The sequence below is a fragment of the Daucus carota genome, chromosome 7 (assembly GCF_001625215.2).
Source record: "Daucus carota subsp. sativus chromosome 7, DH1 v3.0, whole genome shotgun sequence".
NCBI lineage: Eukaryota > Viridiplantae > Streptophyta > Magnoliopsida > Apiales > Apiaceae > Daucus > Daucus carota.
The window spans coordinates 26,208,318-26,230,197 of record NC_030387.2 but is presented as its reverse complement, the minus strand read 5'-3'; the positions used below and the strand labels follow the sequence as shown (position 1 = coordinate 26,230,197).

The 21,880-nt window shown below is 36.0% G+C and overlaps 5 protein-coding genes across 6 annotated transcripts; 3 read left to right on the top strand and 2 right to left on the bottom strand.

Annotated features, from left to right (window-relative positions):
- The first annotated feature begins 526 nt into the window (after positions 1-526).
- On the top strand, positions 527-1,426 carry LOC135147944 (uncharacterized). Its single transcript, XM_064082013.1, has one exon. The coding sequence runs from the start codon at positions 527-529 to the stop codon at positions 1,424-1,426; it is 900 nt and encodes a 299-aa protein (XP_063938083.1).
- Positions 1,427-5,810: 4,384 nt separating this feature from the next.
- Positions 5,811-13,456, top strand: LOC108193245 (probable ADP-ribosylation factor GTPase-activating protein AGD9). The gene is made up of 7 exons (XM_017359824.2): positions 5,811-6,008; positions 6,132-6,250; positions 8,278-8,725; positions 8,865-9,122; positions 12,167-12,286; positions 12,772-12,870; positions 13,030-13,456. Exons 1-7 carry the CDS (start codon positions 5,937-5,939, stop codon positions 13,135-13,137), a joined length of 1,224 nt encoding a protein of 407 aa, XP_017215313.1. The 5' UTR covers positions 5,811-5,936; the 3' UTR covers positions 13,138-13,456.
- Positions 13,457-14,339: 883 nt separating this feature from the next.
- LOC108195698 (uncharacterized) lies at positions 14,340-15,597 on the top strand. The gene is made up of 4 exons (XM_017362673.2): positions 14,340-14,655; positions 14,734-14,867; positions 14,969-15,066; positions 15,297-15,597. The coding sequence occupies exons 1-4, from the start codon at positions 14,427-14,429 to the stop codon at positions 15,550-15,552; spliced, it is 717 nt and encodes a 238-aa protein (XP_017218162.1). The 5' UTR covers positions 14,340-14,426; the 3' UTR covers positions 15,553-15,597.
- A 507-nt stretch (positions 15,598-16,104) lies between these two features.
- Positions 16,105-16,932, bottom strand: LOC108194803 (RING-H2 finger protein ATL29-like). Its single transcript, XM_017361741.2, has one exon. The coding sequence runs from the start codon at positions 16,930-16,932 to the stop codon at positions 16,105-16,107; it is 828 nt and encodes a 275-aa protein (XP_017217230.1).
- Positions 16,933-17,689: 757 nt separating this feature from the next.
- On the bottom strand, positions 17,690-21,517 carry LOC108193517 (zinc finger CCCH domain-containing protein 56-like). Of its 2 annotated transcripts, XM_064081804.1 has the most exons (3): positions 21,235-21,505; positions 20,204-21,061; positions 17,690-18,263 (listed from the first exon to the last, which is right to left on the bottom strand). In XM_064081804.1, exons 2-3 carry the CDS (start codon positions 20,997-20,999, stop codon positions 17,998-18,000), a joined length of 1,062 nt encoding a protein of 353 aa, XP_063937874.1. In that variant the 5' UTR covers positions 21,000-21,061; positions 21,235-21,505; the 3' UTR covers positions 17,690-17,997. The 2 variants fall into 2 exon arrangements, with proteins under 2 accessions (XP_063937874.1, XP_017215698.1); XM_017360209.2 differs by having other exon boundaries at positions 20,204-21,517.
- Between the last annotated feature and the right edge of the window lie 363 nt (positions 21,518-21,880).

The window sequence follows — 21,880 nt, the reverse complement described above, 5'->3', positions numbered from 1 at the left end:
TTTAAATGTACATATATATATAAGTAGACGTGGTTATACCCTCTACAAATAATTTAAATATATGTGACCAGAGTAGACGTGGTCATACCCTCTACAAATAATTTATATATATATATAACTGGAGTAGACGTGTTTACACCCTCTACAAATATTTTAACTATATATGGCCGGAGCACCGCCTATTCACGGTACCATATAATTTTGGGTAATATCGAAATATAGTGGGACCTTAATTTATAAATTGTCTTCCTATCGGATTATAATTCTTTTGTGCCTAACTAACTTATGCAAGATTTTCCACTTAAATATATTACTGGTTGGAGATAACCTGTATACGCAGACGTCCGTATGGCGGGTGAAAATCCATTTGTCATTTTATATATAGATCTGTTCATAATATCGATGATAATAATGATGTACACATTTATTATTGCTTACTTGTTAACGAATCCGATTTAGTAGGATTTTATGTAATATTTACATTGATAGTATAAGTTAATAATTTTGGTGTGAAATTCAGATTATAATGACAAATCTTACAAACTTGTCGTTCGTTGCGTTGGACATTTCCGGGGAGAAGTATTTATCGTGGGTACAAGATGTAAAATTGCACTTGGGTTCAAAGAAATTAAGCAACACAATAAAGGGTGAAAACACATCCACGATTGAAGAAAACTTTACCTCTATTATTTTTCTCCGACACCACATGCATGAAGATTTAAAATCTGAGTACCTAGAAGTCGAGGATCCCTTTATGTTATGGAAAAATCTAAAGGATAAGTTCGATTATCAGAAACTAGTTTATCTACCTGCGGCTGAAAATGATTGGGCTAATCTAAGACTTCAGAATTTTAAGAGTGGTCGGGCATATAGCTCTGTCCTATTCAAAATAAGTTCTAGGCTCATTATGTGTGGTGAGGTTGTTATTGAGAAAAGAAAGATCGACAAAACACTATCCACTTTTCATCCCAATAATATCAACTTAGCCGAGATGTACGGGGAGCGGAAGTTTACCAAATTTGGGGATCTCCTTTCAACCCTCCTTGTTGCCGAGCAGAATCATGAATTGGTGATTAAGAATCATCAATCCCGTCCAACGGGATCTGCCCCTTTACCAGAAGTAAATAACACGACATTCCAGCAGAATGTACGTGGCAAAGGGCATAGAGGTGGACGAGGCCATGGTCGCTACCGTGAACGAGGCCGTGGTGGTGGGCATTTTCGTCCTTATAATAGCTCTGATCACCAGAAGTGGCAACCTGAAACACAGAGCAAAAGAAAAGCACCACAAGGAGGGAAAACTGACAATTTATGTCACAAGTGTGAAATGGAAGAGCATTGGTCACGTAATTGTTATATCCCACAACATCTTGTTGATTTATATCAGTCGTCTAAAAGATCGAAAGGAAAAAATGGTGGAAACTAATTTCGCCAACAAATTAGATGATTCCCTGATAATAGCAACCGGAGGCATAAGCGTTAATGACCCTAATAATGAAACTCCATTATGGGAGGCTGAGGATTAGTTTCATTAGCAACCAAAGGAATGAGCATCAATGGTCCGAATTACTATAGTTACTAGTGTGTACTATGTGTTTTATTTGAACTATGTGATGTGTTGTGTTCATATAAATTATGTTTCTTAATTATATACAGAATGGATTCTGAAGATATATGCATTGCTGATTGTGGTACAACTCATACGATTCTACAGAATCGAAAATACTTTACCCATATAACCAAAACCGAAGCTCAGGTTGGAACAATTTCTGGAGTATCTAATATAATCGAAGATTTTGGAAAAGCTAGTTTCGTCTTACCTAATGGTACACACCTACATATTCCAAATGCATTATTTTCTAGTAAGTCTACTAGAAATCTTCTTAGTTTTAAAGATATCAGACTTAACGGATATCACATTGAAACCACTTCTGAGGCTGGTAAATAATATCTCCTTATCACTTCTGCTAATTCTAGCAACAAGAAAATCTTAGAAAAGTTTCACTCACTTTCCTCAGGATTATATATGATGAAAATCAGAACCATTGAGTCACACAATGTCATTGATTCCAAACTCATAGATCCAAAATCATTTACCCTTTGGCATGAAAGATTAGGTCATCCTGGAGTCTCTATGATGCGTCGTATTATAGAAAATTCTATTGGACATCCTCTTAGAGATCTTAAAGTTCTTTCTAAAAATGACCTTCCATGTTCAGCATGTTCTTTAGGAAAACTGATTACTCGGCCATCTCCTACTAAAGTTAAGCTTGAAAATCCAAGTTTTCTAGAAAGGATCCAAGGCGACATATGTGGACCTATCCACCCATCATCTGGTCCATTTAGGTACTTCATGGTACTAATCGATGCCTCAACTAGATGGTCTCATGTTTGTCTTCTCTCAACTCGTAATGATGCTTTTGCAAAATTACTTGCCCAGATAATCAAATTGCGAGCTCAATTCCCTGATCATTGTATTAAGTCAATTCGTTTAGACAATGCCGACAAATTCACATCTGCAACCTTTGTCGACTATTGCATGTCTGTAGGAATTTCAGTTGAACACCCAGTTCCTCATGTACATACACAAAATGGGCTAGCCGAGTCCTTTATCAAAAGGCTTCAACTTATTGCAAGACCGTTGTTGTTGAAAGCCAAATTACCTACCTCTATATGGGGTCATGCAATACTTCATGCTGCTAATCTTATTAGGATTAGACCAACTGCCTATAACCAACATTCTCCACTACAGCTGGTACTTGGTCAAATTCCTAATATTTCTCACTTCAAAATCTTCGGAAGTGCTGTATATGTACATATTGCTCCACCACAGAGATCGAAGATGGGAGCTCAAAGAAGAATAGGTATCTACGTTGGTTTTGATTCGACATCAATAATTAGATATCTTGAACCACTAACTGGAGACTTATTTACTGCACGATATGCGGATTGTCATTTTGACGAGTCTTTGTTTCCTCCCTTAGGGGGAGATAAACATGTGAATAAGGTTAATCCTGACATAACATGGAATGCATCAAGATTACATTTTCTAGATCCACGTACTGGTCAATGCGAACTTGAAGTTAAAAGAATTATCCATATGCAAAATGTCGCAAACCAAATGCCTGACGCATTTAACGATTCTAGAAATGTAATAAAATCTCATATACCTGCAGTAAACACTCCAGCTAGAATAGATATACCAATTCAGAAACCAAGTACAAAAGAATTGGTTACATAATCAAAGTCACGCCTGAAGCGTGGTAGACCGGTCGGTGCAAAGGATGTTGCACCAAGAAAAAGAAAAACAAAGAAAATTGCCCCTGCAGTGGCACATGCTCCAGAAGAAGCAAATACCCCTGAAGTGGTATTATCTCCTGAAGAGATTCCCGTCCCTGAAGATTCGGGATTAAACATTCATGAAATTTCAATAAATTATGTGCATGATATGAAATTATGGGATCGAAGTAAAGCCATAATCGATGATGTATTTGTGTATTCAGCGGCATTGGATGTCGACATAAATTCTGATCCTGAACCACAAAGTGTGGATGAATGCCGTCGAAGAAAAGACTGGCTAAAATGGAAAGAAGCAATTCAAACATAATTAAATTCATTGCGCAAAAGAGAAGTATTTGGACCTGTTGTCCAAACACCAATCGGTGTGAACCTTGTTGGGAATAAATGGGTATTAATAAGAAAAAGAAATGAAAAAAAATGAAATTGTGAGATATAAAGCCCGACTTGTTGCACAAGGGTTTTCTCAAAGGCCTGGCATTGATTATCATGAGACGTACTCGCCAGTAATGGATGGAATTACTTTTCGTTTTATATTAGGTATGGCATCTAAAGAAAAATTAGAAACACGTCTTATGGGCGTTGTTACTGCATACCTATATGGATCACTTGATAGTGAAATTTTAATGAAAATCCCAGAAGGATTAAAAATGGATGAGTTCAAGAAACCTCGTCATATATACTCCATTAAACTTCAACGATCATTGTATGGATTGAAACAATCTGGTCGTATGTGGTATAACAGACTTAGTCGTTATTTACAAAAGAATGGGTATATTAGTAATCAAATTTGTCCATGCGTTTTTATCAAAAAATCACAATCTGGTTTTGTGATTATTGCTGTATATGTGGATGATTTAAATCTTGTAGGAACAGCTACAGAGGTTGATGAAGCTGTCATATATCTAAAGACAGAGTTTGAAATGAAAGATCTTGGGAAGACAAAGTATTGTCTTGGTATACAAGTCGAGCACTTGTCATCGGGAATTTTCCTCCACCAATCTACATATACAGAAAAGGTTTTAAGCAGATTCTACATGGATAAATCTCATCTGTTGACTACTCCAATGGTGGTTAGATCTTTGAAACCATATAAAGATCCATTTCGACCACGAGAAGATGATGAAGAGGTTCTTGGTCCTGAAATCCCATATCTGGGAGCAATTGGTGCACTTATGTATCTTGCGAATAATACAAGGCCAGATTTTGCCTTTGCTGTGAATCTATTGGCTAGATTTGGCTCTGCTCCGATGGCCAGACATTGGAATGGGATCAAGCATATATTCCGTTATCTTCGTGGAACAATTGATTTTGGGTTATTCTTTCCGCAAAATTCGACATCTCAGTTGATTGGATATGTAGACGCTGGAAATCTGTCAGATCCACATTTTGGCAAATCACAAACTGGATATGTATTCACATATTGCGGTACAGCCATTTCTTGGAAATCCATGAAGCAAACTACAGTGGCGACCTCAACGAATCATTCAGAACTAATTGCAATACACGAAGCCAGTAGAGAATGTGTTTGGTTACGATCTATTATCAAGAATATTCAAGAATCATGTGGATTACCGGATATCATGAGAAATCCTACTGTTATGTTTGAAGATTACACTGCATGCATTGATCAACTCAAAGATGGATATATCAAAGGAGACCAGACGAAGCACATTTCACCAAAATTCTTTTATACTCATGATCTTCAAAAGAATGGTGAAATTGATGTACAACAAATTCAATCATGTGACAATCTTGTAGACTTAATCACAAAATCATTACCGAATTCAACATTTACAAAGCTGCGACATAACATTGGAATGCGTCGACTAAAGAATATACTACAACAAAATTTCAGTGATTGACGTTTTCTTCCAAGGGGAGATTGTACTCTTTTTCCTTCGTCAAAGTTTTTATCCCACTGGGTTTTTCTTTGACAAGGTTTTAACGAGGTAATCTATAATCCGCACTATTATGACAATCAAAGGGGAGTTTTATGATTGACTGTCATATGAGTGCATGCATTCAAATGTTCAATAGTAAGGCTACGTTTCTAGGAGTAGAAATTTCACATTGCATTTAAGTTTCTTGTCCATTGTATTGACTATAAATAACCTCATTCAGTAAGATGAAAATTGCACCGAGCAATACTACTTCTACTCTTCTTCCTTCTCTCTCAGTCTCTATTAAATAGCTGCTCTCTGATATTATTGTAGCTAGAATATTACAACAGTTACATAATTCTCATCAATAAAAACTACACATTCCATGTTATGCTGAGTCGATCAAGATCTATAGTAATAATATTTTTTGACAGAAGTAAAAGTAATAGTTGGATATTAATTCAAATTTTGTACTAAAAGTAGGGAATAACAAATATTTAGGAATAAAATTTTTGTTCAAAAATTATGTATAAAGGAAGGCAAAAAGAAAAGAAAATAAAAAATAAAAATTGATTATGAAGCAAAGGACTATACTTCTAATGGAAAAAGCCAAATTGAAGAATTTGCACTGTTGCATATATCTTGTATTGTGTCTATATCTCTCTAAGAACCCGTTTTGTATCTATCTCTAAATATTAATTGTTCCTTCCTCACTTCATAAAACCCCTTTCTTCTCCTCTATCTATCTATTCAGCCATGGCCACTGACGGTAATTTCACTGACAAGAACATCATTTTCAGGAAACTCAAAGCTAAATCTGAAAATAAGGTCTTTTCTTTATTCTACTCTTGATTTTGCTATTAAAGATTCAATTTTTATGTTAATTTTCATCTTTAATTTGTAATTTTGTTATTGAGATCTAAAAAAGTTTAGATTTTGATTTGAATGCAGATGTGTTTTGATTGTAATGCAAAGAATCCAACTTGGGCTTCTGTTACTTATGGGATCTTTCTGTGTATTGATTGTTCTGCTGTTCATAGAAGTCTTGGTGTTCATGTCAGCTTTGTTAGGTCAGTTTCAGTTTTTGTTTTTTCATTTATTTGTGAAATTGATTTGTGGGGTTGTGTGATTTTAGCTGAATTCTATGAATTTGCTGGAGTTTTCGATTTTAAGTTAGAGTTTTAATTATGGAGAAGAAAGTTTTATAGTGAAATAGTACACCCAGTGGCAATTGATGCAAGTTTGATGGTGATCTTGAGTGAAATTAGTCATAAAGGTTCTGACTTTAGTTGTATATTGTTGCACACGAGAAACTTTAAATGATTACTGCCCTGTTGTTGAGAATTTTTTGAAGCTTTTAGCCCTAGGGATGAAATCTTCTTGGCAGTTTTCTTGTTGCCGTAACTAAATTTGTAACTTTGGAAAAGAATTATTGTGTATCTGTATAGAATTGAGCAAATGATGGAGCTGGTTTTTTGAATTGTTGATGTTATTATATTGGAAATTAGAAATTGAGTCTGCTACGTTTTACTTGTTCAATAAAAATTGAATAAAAGAAAAGAACAAAAATATTAATTTCAGTGTTATAAACAAGTCTGATAAATATTACAGGTATGTTAGTTATTTCTACTTAGGTATTATGAAAAGGTGTGTAGAACACGGGAAACAATTATTGATGCTTAATTTCATTGAGAAGTGAAAGTAACTTGTAAATCTATTAAGTATTTGCCCTCATAGTTACCCGGTCCGCGGTACGGCCTATGGATCCGCGAACTGGTTCGCTCGTACCGGAACACGGGTCGAAGTCGACCCGGATCAGCTGGGATCGCGTTCCAGTTCGTCATTCCGGCGAACCGCAGATGCTTGCTCTGATGACTGTAAAACGAGAAGAAAGTAGACGTGGGTTGTATTGTTTTGATGATGTGTGATATACATACATATGCTTGTATGTATATGTGTTTGTGTCAACTGGTGAAGAAGATGAAGCGTGAAATAGACGCGTATGTGCAGATTAGACAGCTGTATTCTTTTTCTTTATTTCATTTCTCATTTTTCTTTTCTTTTGACTCTAGTCATATCACACATAAAGTCCAATAGATATTGTCATTTAGATTTTTATCACTTTTTTTTAGTTTCAAAAAAATCTTGTAATTATATTTCAGTTTCAATATGATGTAATGTTTAAAATCCAAAAACTAAAATCATTATACTTATTAATATAAAAATTTAAATAAAAAAGTAAATTAATTTAGTTTATGTTAAAAAATTTGTCTTAAAAGTGAATGATAAGTGATTCACTATTAATTAGTTACAGGATTTTTGTTTCAATTTATGTAATTTCAAATTATTATTTAGATTAAAGTTTTTGTTTTGATTGATTGTGAAACCTTTGCAAAATCACATGTGCACATGTTTTTTAATACTTTTCTTGTATTTTGTAACATATTTATTATTTCTATTTTTATATTATATATATAGGGTCAAAATCTATGGTGTACACAAATATATTAAATATATATATATATATATATATATATATAAAAGGATCCTTATATCGACCCGCGTACCCGATTCACACCTCAGCGTACCGCATTCTCTCACACTAACGTTCCACGTACCCGAACTCGTACCGCGTACCGAATCGATCCGCGATCCGTGCAACTATGTTTGCCCTTTCAAATTGTAATATGGTTTGAGATGCATTGTAATTGGTGCATTCAGGATGTTATTTAGCGCGGACTTAACTGAAAGTGTTCAATATGGATATGTTTCATGAGTTAAAATTTGAATTACTTTGAATTATTTTTGCCTATTGGGGAACTAATTGTCGAGTGTCCATACCCCACTACCATGTCCAAGTGTCTAATGTCTGAAATGAGTACTTGAGGTGCAAAAGAGAGTTGGAACAACATAGATCGAATATATAGATATAATCTAGACAATCTATAGCCTTGTATAATGCTGACAGAGACTCAGAGCTATAAGAAGAAGCTTCTTGGTTTGTATTCTATGTCGTCATAGTGCTTTAAAGTTTATGAAATGTGTATCTGGTGCATGTAGTAAAACTTCAAACCTATATACCGTAATATTTTTGCAGGTCAACAAATCTGGACTCGTGGACACCAGAGCAATTAAAGATGATGAGTTTTGGGGGAAATAACCGAGCTCAGGTATTTTTCAAGCAGCATGGCTGGAATGATGGAGGAAAGATCGAGGCAAAGTATACGTCAAGGGCTGCTGAACTTTATAAACAATTACTTTCAAAAGAAGTTGCTAAGAGTTCGAAGGAGGAGGCAGGTTTACCTGTGTCTCCTGTTGCTTCTCAGTCTCAGTCTGTACAAGCTGTTAATGGGATTCCTGATCCAGTACAAGAATCCCAAAAAGAAAGTCCTCCTCCTCCCGTTAAGGATGAAACTCCTGATGTCCCTGCTTCACCAAGAGCGAGGGCTCCTCACTCAATTCTCACCAGCACTGTCAAGAAACCTCTTGGTGCAAAGAAAACTGGAAAAACTGGCGGGCTTGGTGCTCGAAAGCTTACTTCCAAGGTAGACCTCACTGTACTTTGTGTTGTCCTTAATATCTGGTATATATAAATGACAGATGTTTTACATAAGCATTTGCCATTGAGTTTAGTTCTACTTATTTTTGTCAAAGTACTTAATTGTCTGTATTACCAAAATGCAGCCCAGTGATAGCCTTTATGACCAGAAGCCTGAAGAGACACCTGTACAGGTTTCTACATCCAGAAATAGCAACTCACCTGTAAGGTCCTCATTTGCATCTCGGTTCGAATACACAGATAATGTCCCAGCTGCTGATATGGGTTCTGGAGGAACCCATGCAATTAGTCATGTAGCCCCACCCAAATCATCGGGTTTCTTTTCAGATTACGGAATGGAAAGTGCTTTCCAGAAGAAAAGTAGCTCGTCATCGAAAGTGCAAGTAAGCATTTGGACGTCCTATTTTATTTGAAGTAATCACTGCCTTCAGTTTTATCAACTCTAGCATGACATTTAGTAAAAGATACATTTAGGTTTGTCCATAGGGTTGAACATACAGGTGACATTTTTGTGCATGTTCTCTTACTTTCTCTCTTTACCTTTTTCCACCTTTCTAATTGCCTTGTTTTTTTGCCCATTGCATTGATAATCACATTCCTGCAATCATATTTAATACACTCATTCATCCTATTATAAACTAACAAGTATTTAGTATATCTTTAAAAAAAACTGACTTGTATTGTATATACTTATTGGCTTTGCAGTATGGGTCTAGCTTATTGGTGTGACCAAACAAAATTGGACCCTCTTGTTACCTTTGCAATATTTTTTTGGTCACTCTTTATGATTTGTTTAAGAAAGGTTCAGTAATTTCGTAGGCTGATTCCTCATGTGCTTTAGAAGCCAGTAATCTGTATTGAAGATCCAGGAGTGTGAGAAGTATGGATGGGTTGAATACGCAAACCTACTTTCTAATAGTAATGGTGTTGTCTCGTATTTTACACAGATTTTACTTCTGCGGTTATACTATTAAATTTGGGTGATATGCTTCCTGCTCCTGAAGGTGATTTGGTGTTCATCTCTCCTTGTGATAAGTCTTTCAGAACTAGAGTTTGATAATACAAACTCATTCGTGATTGCAAATTTAAAGTAATTTATCTCACTGAAGCCAGAAGTCCCAGACATAAGAGTAATAGACTCCTCGGTAATCATCTCCCCACTCCAGTTGTCCAATAAATTCTTTTCCTATAAATATCTGTGTATGGCTTCGTATTCCTTCCACGATATCATCTAGACGAACCCCAGTTCTTATTTTCATATCCACCACATGTAACTTATGGTGTGTGTGCACATACCTCATTAAACACCTCTACTCCTACCACTAATTACAATGATCGTATCATTATACCTTTTTGCTTCTGTTACATGTCTTTGAGTTTCTCACAACATAGCACATATACACGGTGTAGTTTATTGGTTCTGAATACTACACCACAGCATATATTATTTACTTATTTCTTCTGTTCCCTGTGACACTGTCCCATGGATGCTAGTCATATCAAGTTATTGCAGCCTAAAGCTCACTCTCTCCTTCTACCTCGGTGCTCGCCTAACCTAAGTAGATATCACCTTAAGCTACTAGGCTCATCACTGTGTTTTATTGGCTATTGATAATTTGAGGCTCATCACCCTGTTTTATTGTCTATTGATGATTTGAAAAAAATATATATTATAAGATTACAAAGTACAACTATCTACATCTATTACAGAGTCCCGCACAATGAAAATTCATTGCAGTAGTTAACTAGATAAATATATGTACACAATGTTGAGTTGGCTGGTTGTTTGGGCCATTATTATTTTGCTGACAAGACGACGGATGGACGGTTGTAGCTCTTTTGATGCTTTCTTAGTGATAGAGGGGAAGTGTATGAAGAAGCAATAGTAATTTAGTTATGAAATCTGTTCGGAGAGGGTGATGAGAGAGAGAAGAATGTAAAGGTTAATGGGGTTTGGTGAATTTTGGAGCTTGAGAAAGAATCGAGTATGATAATAACAAGATAAGCAAATTTGAGAAGTAATTTAGTTTATCTGGACAACCTTAGCAAAAATCAAAGATTGTTACAAAGATGTAAGATCCATCAAGTAGCTTTCCCAACACACTAGAGTTTTGGTAGAGTTGGTATCTGAGATAGCTTAAATATACCAAGTGATCAGATATTGGACAGCCGCTTATGTTTTTCAGTGAGGAGAGTAAGACAGGCTTTTAAGTAAAGGGGAATGTTGAAAAGATCCTGATTGCGTAGTGTGGCTTCCCCACCTTATGATTTTGGGAGAGAGTGTCATTTACTGTGAAACAGAACAAGACAAGATTCTACAAAAGTAACACGACACAATCAAGGAAAATATAATGCCTTTTGTTTTCTTTTTCTCCTGATGGAGAAATAAAAGAACATGAATAGTATGCTTTCTCCCCAAGATCTGAAGGACCGATTGTAAATTGTGAGACTGATATCAAATATGGATATTGACGAATTTGGTGAAAGTTGGCTACCAGGGTAGTTTTACCACTATATTTGGATCAATCATACTTCTAGAGTTACCTCATACCTCGAGTCCTTGACCAAGCAGGTGGTGGCTATTCTGTTTTATCTTCTCCCTGATACAACATAGATATGGCAGCATTTCAAGACTATAAGTAGAGTGGTGAACTGGTCATAGATATGAGACTAGGCAAGGACAATATTTGCTGTAGATGGTGCATTTTTCTGGGTTGAGGATTTCGTAATGAACTTCGACGAATTAATGATGCAAGAAATCGTGTATGAAGAAATATATTACATCAAAAATTAAAGAAATTCTAGCTCTTAATACCCACATAACTTGATGTAGGACATGATTTAGGTAACATAACATACACCTATTTTCGCAGGGAAGCAATGAAAACACAAATAATCCAAATATACATGATACATATATTCAAACATTACATAAGTTACCACTTATGATATTACTCGTAGTTGCACAGGAGAATATGAGAACTGTTAAATCATTATATTAAGAAAACTTATAATCTACTGTAATTGGTGTTGGCTAGTTCTAATATAACTGAACTATTAAAATAACTACAATCAAATTTCCTTTAGTACTGCAGTCATTTATGCGGGACAATGAAACAAATTTATAATTTGTTATCATAAAATTGTGTGAGTTGTGGCCACTCAATTGGAAATGTTGTGGTGTACAGGATAAATTTCTAGAGATAAACCTCGTTCCGAGGAATAGTATATTGCAGTATCATAATCTTGTCAGAAATTTTAAACGGCTTACATGATACTATTGATCTACTTATCTTTCTGTTCACCTGCATCCTATCTAAAAGCTTTGTTCACTTTGAAGTTCTAATATATACATAGTATGTTTTACTCTATCCTGGTTTGTGCATGTAATGCATGTTGCTCCGAACTCATGTTTTACCTTTTCCAGATTGAAGAAACTGATGAAGCAAGGAAGAAGTTTTCCAATGCAAAATCAATCTCTTCATCCCAGTTTTTCGGGGATCAGAACAAAGATGCTGATAGTCAAGTTTCACTGCAAAAGTTCTCTGTAAGTGCCATATTTGGTGACAATAATGATATAAATTTTTGTGGGATAAGCAGTTCTGTAGTAACAAACGAGTATTGAATCTTGTTTAGCTGTAGGCGGGGTATTAATGCCCGAAAGTGATGGGGGGCGGGGTTCCACTGTATGCGCACAACAAATAATGATATAAATTTTTGTGGGATAAGCAGTTCTGTAGTAACAAACGAGTATTGAATCTTGTTTAGCTGTAGGCGGGGTATTAATGCCCGAAAGTGATCAAAGATGTTTTACATTTGTTGTGCGCATACAGTGGAACCCCGCCCCCCCCCCCCCCCCCCCCCCCCCCCCCCCGCCTTCTCCTGACTCCCTTATTTCCATTATAGTGATCTACTTAATGACATTGGATAAGCATTGATATTATTATTTGTCTTCAGTACCACATTAACTGTGTTTCAAGTATTTGCAAGAGATCATGGTTAATATATGTGTTCTCCTATCTTATCTTTTAGGGTTCTGCTGCTATATCCAGTGCTGATCTGTTTGGCGAAGATCCTAATTCTGCTGTTGATCTGACTGCTAGTGATTTGATTAACAAAATCTCTTTTCAGGTACATGTTAGTGGCAGTATTCAGCTCTTCAAATCTTTGAATTTCACACCTTAAAATTTATAATAGATCTTCTACAACAGACATTATAAGTTGTTTGAATAGATCGTTAACTCGGTAAATTATTTGTAGAGGTCTAATCTTTATATGTTCGAATTTCAGGCACAGCAGGATATTTCTTCCCTCAAGAATATGGCCGGAGAGACCGGGAAAAAGCTTAGTTCTCTTGCATCATCATTTATGAATGACTTTCAAGATAGAATCCTGTGATAGCTTTGTATGTGGCAATTTAAAAATTATCCGAATAGTCTATCAACAATACAACCAATACTTTGGTGATGGATGTAAAAGGGAGTTTGTAGCGGTAAATTTTTAGAAACCATGAAATAATAATATTAAAATTATAGTGCTGTTTAAACATGTTTTCATTATCATTGTTGAGCAAATGTAGATCCGTTGGTTTCCATACGAGTTTTTGTAAGATGGTTTGATGGAATTCTACTTGCAAACTATAACAGTATCCATTGTAGAAAGTCTAAGTTGCTCGGAATTGTTTTTAATTTTATATAGTACTCTTTTTATTTTTTTATTTATGAAGGTGAACGAAATGTCACCCTTCAAAGCAAAACTAAACTCTCCAGTGTCCCAGGTTCTAGTGCCCCGTTGAAGGAACATAAGGATCCGTTAAGCATGAATGAATAAATAAACTTAGGTAGGAAGGAACATAAGGATCCGTTGCCCTGTTGAAGGAACATAAGGATCCGTTAAGCATGAATGAATAAATAAACTTAGGTAGGAAGGAACATAAGGATCCGTTAAGCATGAATGAATAAATAAATTTAGGTAGGGAGAATAAAATTTTGGGTCTGATTTGGAATGAGTTATACTTGACCTGATATTCGAAATTGCAAGTTATCTTTCTTGCTTATCTAGAGTGTCCGAACTTCGTGAAAGATGGAGTTATATTTCTGATTAAAATTTGTCAACGTGACATGATATCTGAAATTGCAAGTTCGAACTTCGTGAAAGACGGAGTTATAATTTTTTGTCAAACTCTCTTTACGTAATTTGATATCCAAAATTGCAAGGTCAAACTTCATGAAAGACGGAGTTATCTGATCAAACTCTGTCAACGTGACGTGATGTTCGAAGTTGCAAGTTATCGTTTTTGCTTATCTATAGTTCGAACTCCGTGAAAGACGGTGCTTGAGTGTGCGTGAGTGTGTTTGATTTAAAAACAATATATAATGCGACTGATATGTTCTACGATAAGTTTCTATATTTTTCATCTCATTTCTCAGCTTGTAGCCTTTTGTTTTGGAGGTTAAAATTCACTTGTAGAATTGCAACCAATACATAACTATCTAAATGTCAAAACCAAGATTAAGACCTTGGCTTTTCTAGTCTAGGCATTGTTTATGTAAAACCAGCAATGCTTTTTCTTAGTAATCAACTGCTTAATATGTCTTTTCACTTTCTCAAAGTACAAACTTGTGGTATTCAAAAGGAACATCTTTCACTACAACAAACAGCAGACAGAGATATCCACACATTCTATCATGGATTTTCCTCTGGCTTCCACTCGTAGCAAGCGATCAGTCGCTCAAGACCTCATACTCAGGAAGTACTCACCAGCATCATTCGAGCTTCCAAAACATGTTGTCATTGTGATGGATGGTCTTAAGGAGCCTTCTTTAGCACTCCTGGAGTGGGTGCTTAAGAATTTCGCGGTAGAAACTCACTGCACTGTCACCCTCCTCCGCGTGATGCCCTGGCTTACGTTTCCATGTCAGTATAACAAAGACTTTAGACATGATAGTAGTTTATGTTAATATTGTCAATTTTACTTTTGGTGCATGTGTGAAGTTTCTGGCAGGACTTGGGATGATATCTGGATGCTGGATTTCGAAGATTTGGTTACAAATCAGGAGGAAACACAATGCAAAAATGATGTCTACTTGAAACTGCAACCCCTGATCGAGCTGTGTCGACAATATAATGTACTGATATCATCACTTTGAGCCTTTCCTTCATTTGAAGCTAATAAGTTGATAGTATCACTTGTTTCTTAACTATTACTTGTGTTTCTCCTGATGATCAGGTGATCCCACAAGTTAAACCTTTGATGGGATTCCCTATCCACTTACTTGTTGGTGAGCAAATCACAAGTCTCCATGCGACGTTGGCAGTAATCGACAGGTATGCAACTAAAAAGCATATGCAAACTCGAGTAGTTCTTCAAGATTCTATGAGTAGTCAGATGTTTGATGTAAGTGTATTGAAATCTAGCATAAGATTCATTTGGGGTCTTTCTCTAACACCTTAAGGTTTTTGATGGACTGGTTCTCAACATGGTATCAGAGCTCTAAAATATAGCATAAGATCCATTTGGGGCCTTCCTCTGACATCTTAAGGTATTTTATATGTAGGCATCATGCCAAGAAGAATATAAATTACTATGCAGCAAGAGTTCCGTGCAACATACTTGCTATGAATCAGGACGGTGAGTTTGACATGATTAAAGCTCGTTCTGGCATCGATGTTGATGACTACAGCATTGGAGACTCTCCCGCTCCTACGCCCAAATTGATAGTGTCCCATCGCTTTCTAAACAAGTTTCTGAAGCAGAAGGAAAAGACTGGCAAAGAGGAGAAAAGTTTATACACCGTATGTAGTACTCCGTAAAGAGTTGGATCCTCAATTTCTCTCAATGAAGAATGGCTTGTGATATCACTCTGTATTCTCACAAATTATTCTTAAAACTATCTCCATATGTGTGCGCCTGCAAATAAAGTAGCAAGAGTTCTTAACTGCAATAGAACTGAAGCTCTGCAAAATTATCAGATTAATATTAATAAGTTGCTTGATTTTGAACCAAAAACTCACAACTTGATATGTTTCTAACACAACACATGGAATCGGAATTTAAACAAGTGCAATGAATGGTTCCTGGTTTGAACGACGACATGCCTGGCAAATCTAATTAGGATTCTTCGTCTAACTCAATTTCTTCACAAATCTCATTATGGAAAATTTGCGTATCCTCATTTTCTTTTACATTTCCCTCCCACCTGGCACCTCCATTGTTTCTCCGTTTTCTTATATACAATTATTTTCTAATTGATTCCATTTTCCCGATCAGACAAAGAATGTTTAGCCTATTCCTGATGTTTGTGTATCATTATTTTCGTGGTAATAACAGAAAGTCGAAAGCTGGAAATATTTAAATTGATGCAATCAACCATTATCAAGAAATATTGGAGGAACTTTTACATTTTTGATATTTCCATCAGATCCCTCCCCAACAATGTATACATTTCGTTTCGGTTCTCTAGAGGTATGGAGATTTTTGGGCCAACGGTTCGCCTGTATCAGTTCTTGTGTTACATGATCCGGCAATCTCAGTGTAAATCTATCTTCTTCCTCTCTACTTGTGAAAATCGAGTGCCCTGTTGTGTTAGACCTCCCAATGAAATCATTGGTGCCTCGTTTTTTCTCTCCGTGATTTGTTCCTTCATGATCGTCTCTTATAGTAATGGCTACGCTATCTTTCATTGAATCCTCTTCGTCGTGAGAGGGAGTACAAGAAGGAGTGCCTTCTAGGATCGAGTCAAGGTTTCTTCGACAAACAGGACAAGTTTTGTGCATTTCTAACCAAAGGTCAATGCAATCTTGATGGAAAGCATGGGAACATATTTTTACCAATCGTATGATATGATCGTCTTCAAACTCAAGTAAACAAATGGCACATTCTAGGCTATACTTTGCTCGTCGATATTCTTTCACAGACGAGTACGTGAAGGTGGGAAAGGTGTTGACGATTGCAGGATCAAGGCCTGTAAAAGCGGCTGCATTGGGATTATCTGCAGCAGTGCGATTAGAGCTTGTCCTCTGACCGACCCTCGATTCCAGAAAATTTTGAAAGAAGCATTTACAGAAGTAGAGCGTGAAAAAACCAACAAGTAAAAAGACAAGTATGATGATGGTTATAATTATGGTGAGGGGTGGGGAGGTATAGTAATGTCCTTGTTCGGGCGCGTTAGCATCGACATTGCTGGGTGGCATTTTCCGATGGGCGGAGAGGGCGGTGGCCAGCCTGCCTGCCAAGGATTGGCTGAGATGGTGAATGAATCACATTGAACAAAGTTAGTAGTTTAAGATGCAGGGAGAAGCTAGAGAAAAAGAAACATTTGGTAAAATGAATGCGTTTTAAATTGGGTAATTAACCTTGAGTGAAAGCAAAAAAAAAAAAGGATGGTTGGTAAAAGAATGATGAGTTTTGAAGTTTTGGTATGTGGACAATGAATTTGTTTTAGACCTGTGGTCAGAATGAAGTCTTTGAACGAGTCCTTGTGAGAGGAATTCTCTCTGACATTGGGAGACTATTTTACTCAGTATCAACAATATAGACAATACTGTTTTTTTTTTTTTTTTTTTTTGAGCAACAATATAGACAATACTGTTATTTTATTATTAGTAAGTTAATGAAATGAGAATTCATAAATTTCACTTGTTATTTCAGACTCCTATATTTTTAGGCTAAATAATTTGCATGTTACAGTGATTATGTGATTTATATCTGTCTAAACACAGAAAAGAAAATACCCATTATTTAATCTGTCTGAATTAGTTCTAAAGAAGAAAAGGGTTGTCTTACCAATCAAGTTGAGAAGGTGCCAGAGTCACTGATGAAAGATTTTCAAACTCTTTGCTCAATGATGAAAGATTATCATACCCGTATGGAATCTGAATAACAACAGACATGAGAAATGAGCAATGATAATTGATAACTAAGAAGCATCCAAAACATTCAGCGAAAAAGTAAGGAAACAAGCATATAGCCTGCATTACAGAATACAGATGAACCAAACAGAAGTCATGTTCAACATCTCTAAAGGAACGGAGTACGTGAAGCAGCGTCAAATTTTAAAAAGTCTAAACTACAACCTTGTAGAAGTCCTGAAAACTAACTAGACAATGTCTTCTGGAATATCTTTATACATAATAGCAAGACTACATTTCTCAATATAAATCCAATCCTAACACTTCCTTGCTCAGTCTAGTGATCAAAATCATGGATAATTTAGTCAACCTTCATATTCTCTCACCATAAGCAGCTACTTAATATAATCAGTTAAGGTCCTCTATCCAATCACCATATATTAAGCTAATCTTGTCCGGGCCCTTCCATTTTTGGGGTCTCTGCTCTGTCCACTGCACTACATTCGCCAACCTCTGTGATTGACCTCCAACATGATAATTGTCCGAATGATTAACTGAAGCAGCTAGATTATCAGCTGGAGATTTAGAAGCCGCCATCCCCAGTTTTGCATCCAAAGGAGATGAGAAGTCTTTGCCTTCACTATCCATAAGCCCACCACCATAACGGTGCAGTTCTGTGATTAAAAATCCACACAAATATGAGATAACAGCACCAAGGAAATGTAAAGCAACATGCCAAAAAAAAGACCAACGATATTTTATTGTTAAAATAATTTTAAATAATTATTACACAAGGCGAGCACAGTCTAGCAATCTGTCAATGAGTAGTTACTAATGGTGCCAAGTATAGTAGCAGCAGTAGTAGTAATATAAGATACCAGACTATGGATTTCAGGACAAGAATAGTGGGGGTATTATACAAAGGTGTCCTGACTACTGATTTCTGCACATGAATAAGGTCATTTGACTTCTGACTTTATATGATGAATAAAATTTGAGCTTGTTCTTCAGTAACTTGAATATAAAATATGAAATGATGTCCATCTCTGTTGGCGTTTCCCCCATTCTCTAAGCTCGTCTCAATCACACTAAAAATTCTATCTACTACTTACCTAATTATTACGCCTAATATCTTCTGGTTCATTATGACTAGCTTTATGCTCTCCAAATATCACCTTTGATTTTAAGTTCTTGACATAATCAACACTATGATGCAATGAAGCTGCATTGTCATATATAGACATGAATTCCATCATGTAAAATGCCTGGACAAATGGTAGAACATGGGGAAGCAACAAATTAGACTGGATTGGCAAGCTGTACAGCACTCTGTTCAGCACAAACGGAGCCTTTCAAAAAAAAAAAAAAATTCTATTTAAGCATACTGCCTAGTATGTATATTGTACTTAATAAGCATCCAAAATTTTTGTTATCTTTGTTTCATTCAGAGTGCATCAACTCTATTCGTAACTTCGGAATTTGAAATCAGAAGTCAACAAAACTTCTTCTTTTTAAAAATCCCAAGGGTAATAATATATAGCAATCTTACATTAATGCTGACACTAAATTTTCTACAAAGTAGAAATTCGGATAGCTTGAGTGAAGGAATAGGAGTAATTGTTAGAATACAATATGACCCTGGTAAGCCCTCCTCCTCAAGGTATTAGAGCTCAGGCTCGCAGGAGACTCGAGTTCGACTCCCTACAGCCCCCAATATTCTCATAATTTATTAGAAACACGAAGGCATGTTATGACCCAAAAATAGGCTTTCGAGTGAGGGGGAATTTTAGAATACAATATGATCCTGGTAAACCCTCCTAACACCTTGAGGTTTTGGGATTACTTACAGTAATATGTGAGCTAGCTGCAAATGATTTACTGCACACTGAAAGCAAAAGTTTTAAGGGAATGTTGGAGTTCATGATCAATAGGAAGGAAACGACTAGTCACAAGCAAAAAAACGCAAGTGAAATGTCAAGGATAAATAAGGCCGAGAAGCCTGTTATAAGATACACCTGGATATATATATTGGTGGAGCTCATGCTGCAGGTTCTTCAAGTTATGTGTTTCAGAAATTGAGCAAAGAAATAATTAGTCATTAGTTCAGCATCAGAACAAATGTAACATAAGACAACAAAGCATGATCCCCTTAGGAAAAAATGGCAGCCAGAATGATTCCCATACATTACTTTGTATGGTAAAATATTGAGCATCACAGAAATGTAATTTTTATATAATATCTATGCATTTACAGTTATCACGTGATTCAAAATCATATAAAGACCTTACGTGCATCATAAGGAAATTACGTTAATGACAAACTACAAGACCAAAACTTTTCCCGTTACGGTACGGCTACTAAGCACATATTCATCTTCATCACGACCATGACTTAACCCACCGAACAACTATATAATAAGACTTTTATTTGTCGAACGATTTAAAAGGTTGAGAATGCCAGTATACGTACTATATGCAGATTAGCTAATTATGCAAATATGCAATGCATACAACATTTATATGCTACTAGCCAACTACAATATCAACATACATGCTAGACCCTTTTTTAATTGCTAATTAGAATACAATACAAGAAATGATGATGAGGTCATACCTTCAGCCCCATGAGCAAAATGGCACTTGTTGCCAAACGGGCAATACCCTGTCTGTTCCCATTTGTTACAGATTCTTGTTTTCCAATTAGAAGGCTTCAAGGTTGACGGACTTAAAACATTCCCAGCCGTGTTAACAGTTCCACCACTGTATCCACCACCAGACCCAGGACCCAAACTTATTGCCACACTTTCACGAGCTCTAGATTGCTCATCATGAACAAAAGTGCAATTATCCCCATATGGACAACCTTCTTCAGTGAAGAACTTTTTGCAGTGTCGCCCTTTAGAAGACCTCTGCATCTCTGGCGGAAAAACATTGGAATCCAAAGAAGGAATCTGAAACTCCTCCCTTGGCTCAGACGATATGCCCTGTTCTTCTTCATGAGCCGCCACAATTTCCTGCCAATTGGGAGGTGGCCTTCGAAGCTCTTCAATGCTATGTGCAAAATTACAATTAGTAACGTAGGGGCAAGTCCCAGCACGGAACTTACAGCACAGTTTAGTCTTAAAGAACATCTTCCCTATCGCCTTCGACCGATTATTCGACTGCAAATCTACTGATTGTGCATTTCTCAATTTCTTATTAGGAGGCTCACTTCCTGATCGACTTTGCGATTGCTTACCATCATAATTAGAATTAACATCAACCGAAGCCTCTCTATTCCATGCCCCGTAATCTTCCTCAGTTGCCCAAATCGCCTGATCAGCAGAGCCCGAACCCCACTTCTCAACATCAATCACTTGATTAGTAGGAATTATATGAACCACATTACCACTTTCTCTACCGTAATCCATGACCACAAGATTCACACGAGTAATACGAATGACCCCAAATGCCAAACAAACAAACCCTAGCACTAATAGCAAAGATATCAAATTTACCTCAAGATAAACAAATTAAACAATTCAAAACCAAAGATCACGTGTTACCAAATAGACTAATTCTTGCAGATATTATATCGAATTTCGAAACGAACCCTAGCTCAAGATAAACAAATTAAACAATCTAAAACCCAAGATCAATCATTACCTAATAGACTAATTCTTGCAGATATTATATCGAATTTCAACGTAAACAAACCCTAGCTCTCATAGAAAAGATATCAACTTTAGCTCAAGATAAGTAAATTAAACAAACAAAAACCCCGAGATAGATGATCTTCTCGACTAATTCGGCAGAGAAATACCAATTTAAATCAAAATACTCAAAAAACAAACAAACCCTAGCTTTTGCAGAAAAGGTTCCTACTTTAGCTCAAACAAACTGAAACTAGTTATTATTCCAGAGAGATTGATAATTTATTTTATTTTTTTATTTGGAGACGAAAGATTACTTTTTTTGAGTAAAAGACGAAAGATTGCTTATTCCGATTCAAACGAGATTTTTTATAAATCTTATACAGTATTTTCACATTTTTTTGAGTAAAAAGTATATAATTTTAAGATATTGATGATAATTAAATTATATATTAAAAGAAAGAAGGGAATTTTTTATGAATATATATAAAAAAGTAGTTTTTTGTAGATTTACTTTTTGAAATAAACAGAAATTACAAATATATCGCTACACTTTTAGAAATTGCACATATACTACCTTTTTGTGAGGTAGTTATTCTTGGCTGCTGCGCGACAAAACCGTTGAAGCAACTGAATCTCTTCTTCCTCTCCATCTCGTC

Bases quoted from the DNA above. Each gene is read 5' to 3' on its own strand.
- LOC135147944 (XM_064082013.1), top strand. From the start codon at position 527: ATGACAAATCTTACAAACTTGTCGTTCGTTGCGTTGGACATTTCCGGG.
- LOC108193245 (XM_017359824.2), top strand. From the start codon at position 5,937: ATGGCCACTGACGGTAATTTCACTGACAAGAACATCATTTTCAGGAAA. The intron at 8,726-8,864 runs GTAGACCTCACT...ACCAAAATGCAG, and splicing joins CTCGAAAGCTTACTTCCAAG to CCCAGTGATAGCCTTTATGA. The intron at 12,871-13,029 runs GTACATGTTAGT...TTCGAATTTCAG, and splicing joins TTAACAAAATCTCTTTTCAG to GCACAGCAGGATATTTCTTC.
- LOC108195698 (XM_017362673.2), top strand. From the start codon at position 14,427: ATGGATTTTCCTCTGGCTTCCACTCGTAGCAAGCGATCAGTCGCTCAA. The intron at 14,656-14,733 runs GTCAGTATAACA...GCATGTGTGAAG, and splicing joins GCCCTGGCTTACGTTTCCAT to TTTCTGGCAGGACTTGGGAT. The intron at 14,868-14,968 runs GTACTGATATCA...CCTGATGATCAG, and splicing joins AGCTGTGTCGACAATATAAT to GTGATCCCACAAGTTAAACC.
- LOC108194803 (XM_017361741.2), bottom strand. From the start codon at position 16,932: ATGCCACCCAGCAATGTCGATGCTAACGCGCCCGAACAAGGACATTAC.
- LOC108193517 (XM_017360209.2), bottom strand. From the start codon at position 20,999: ATGGATTACGGTAGAGAAAGTGGTAATGTGGTTCATATAATTCCTACT. The intron at 18,264-20,203 runs GTATGACCTCAT...TTTTAATCACAG, and splicing joins TTTTGCTCATGGGGCTGAAG to AACTGCACCGTTATGGTGGT.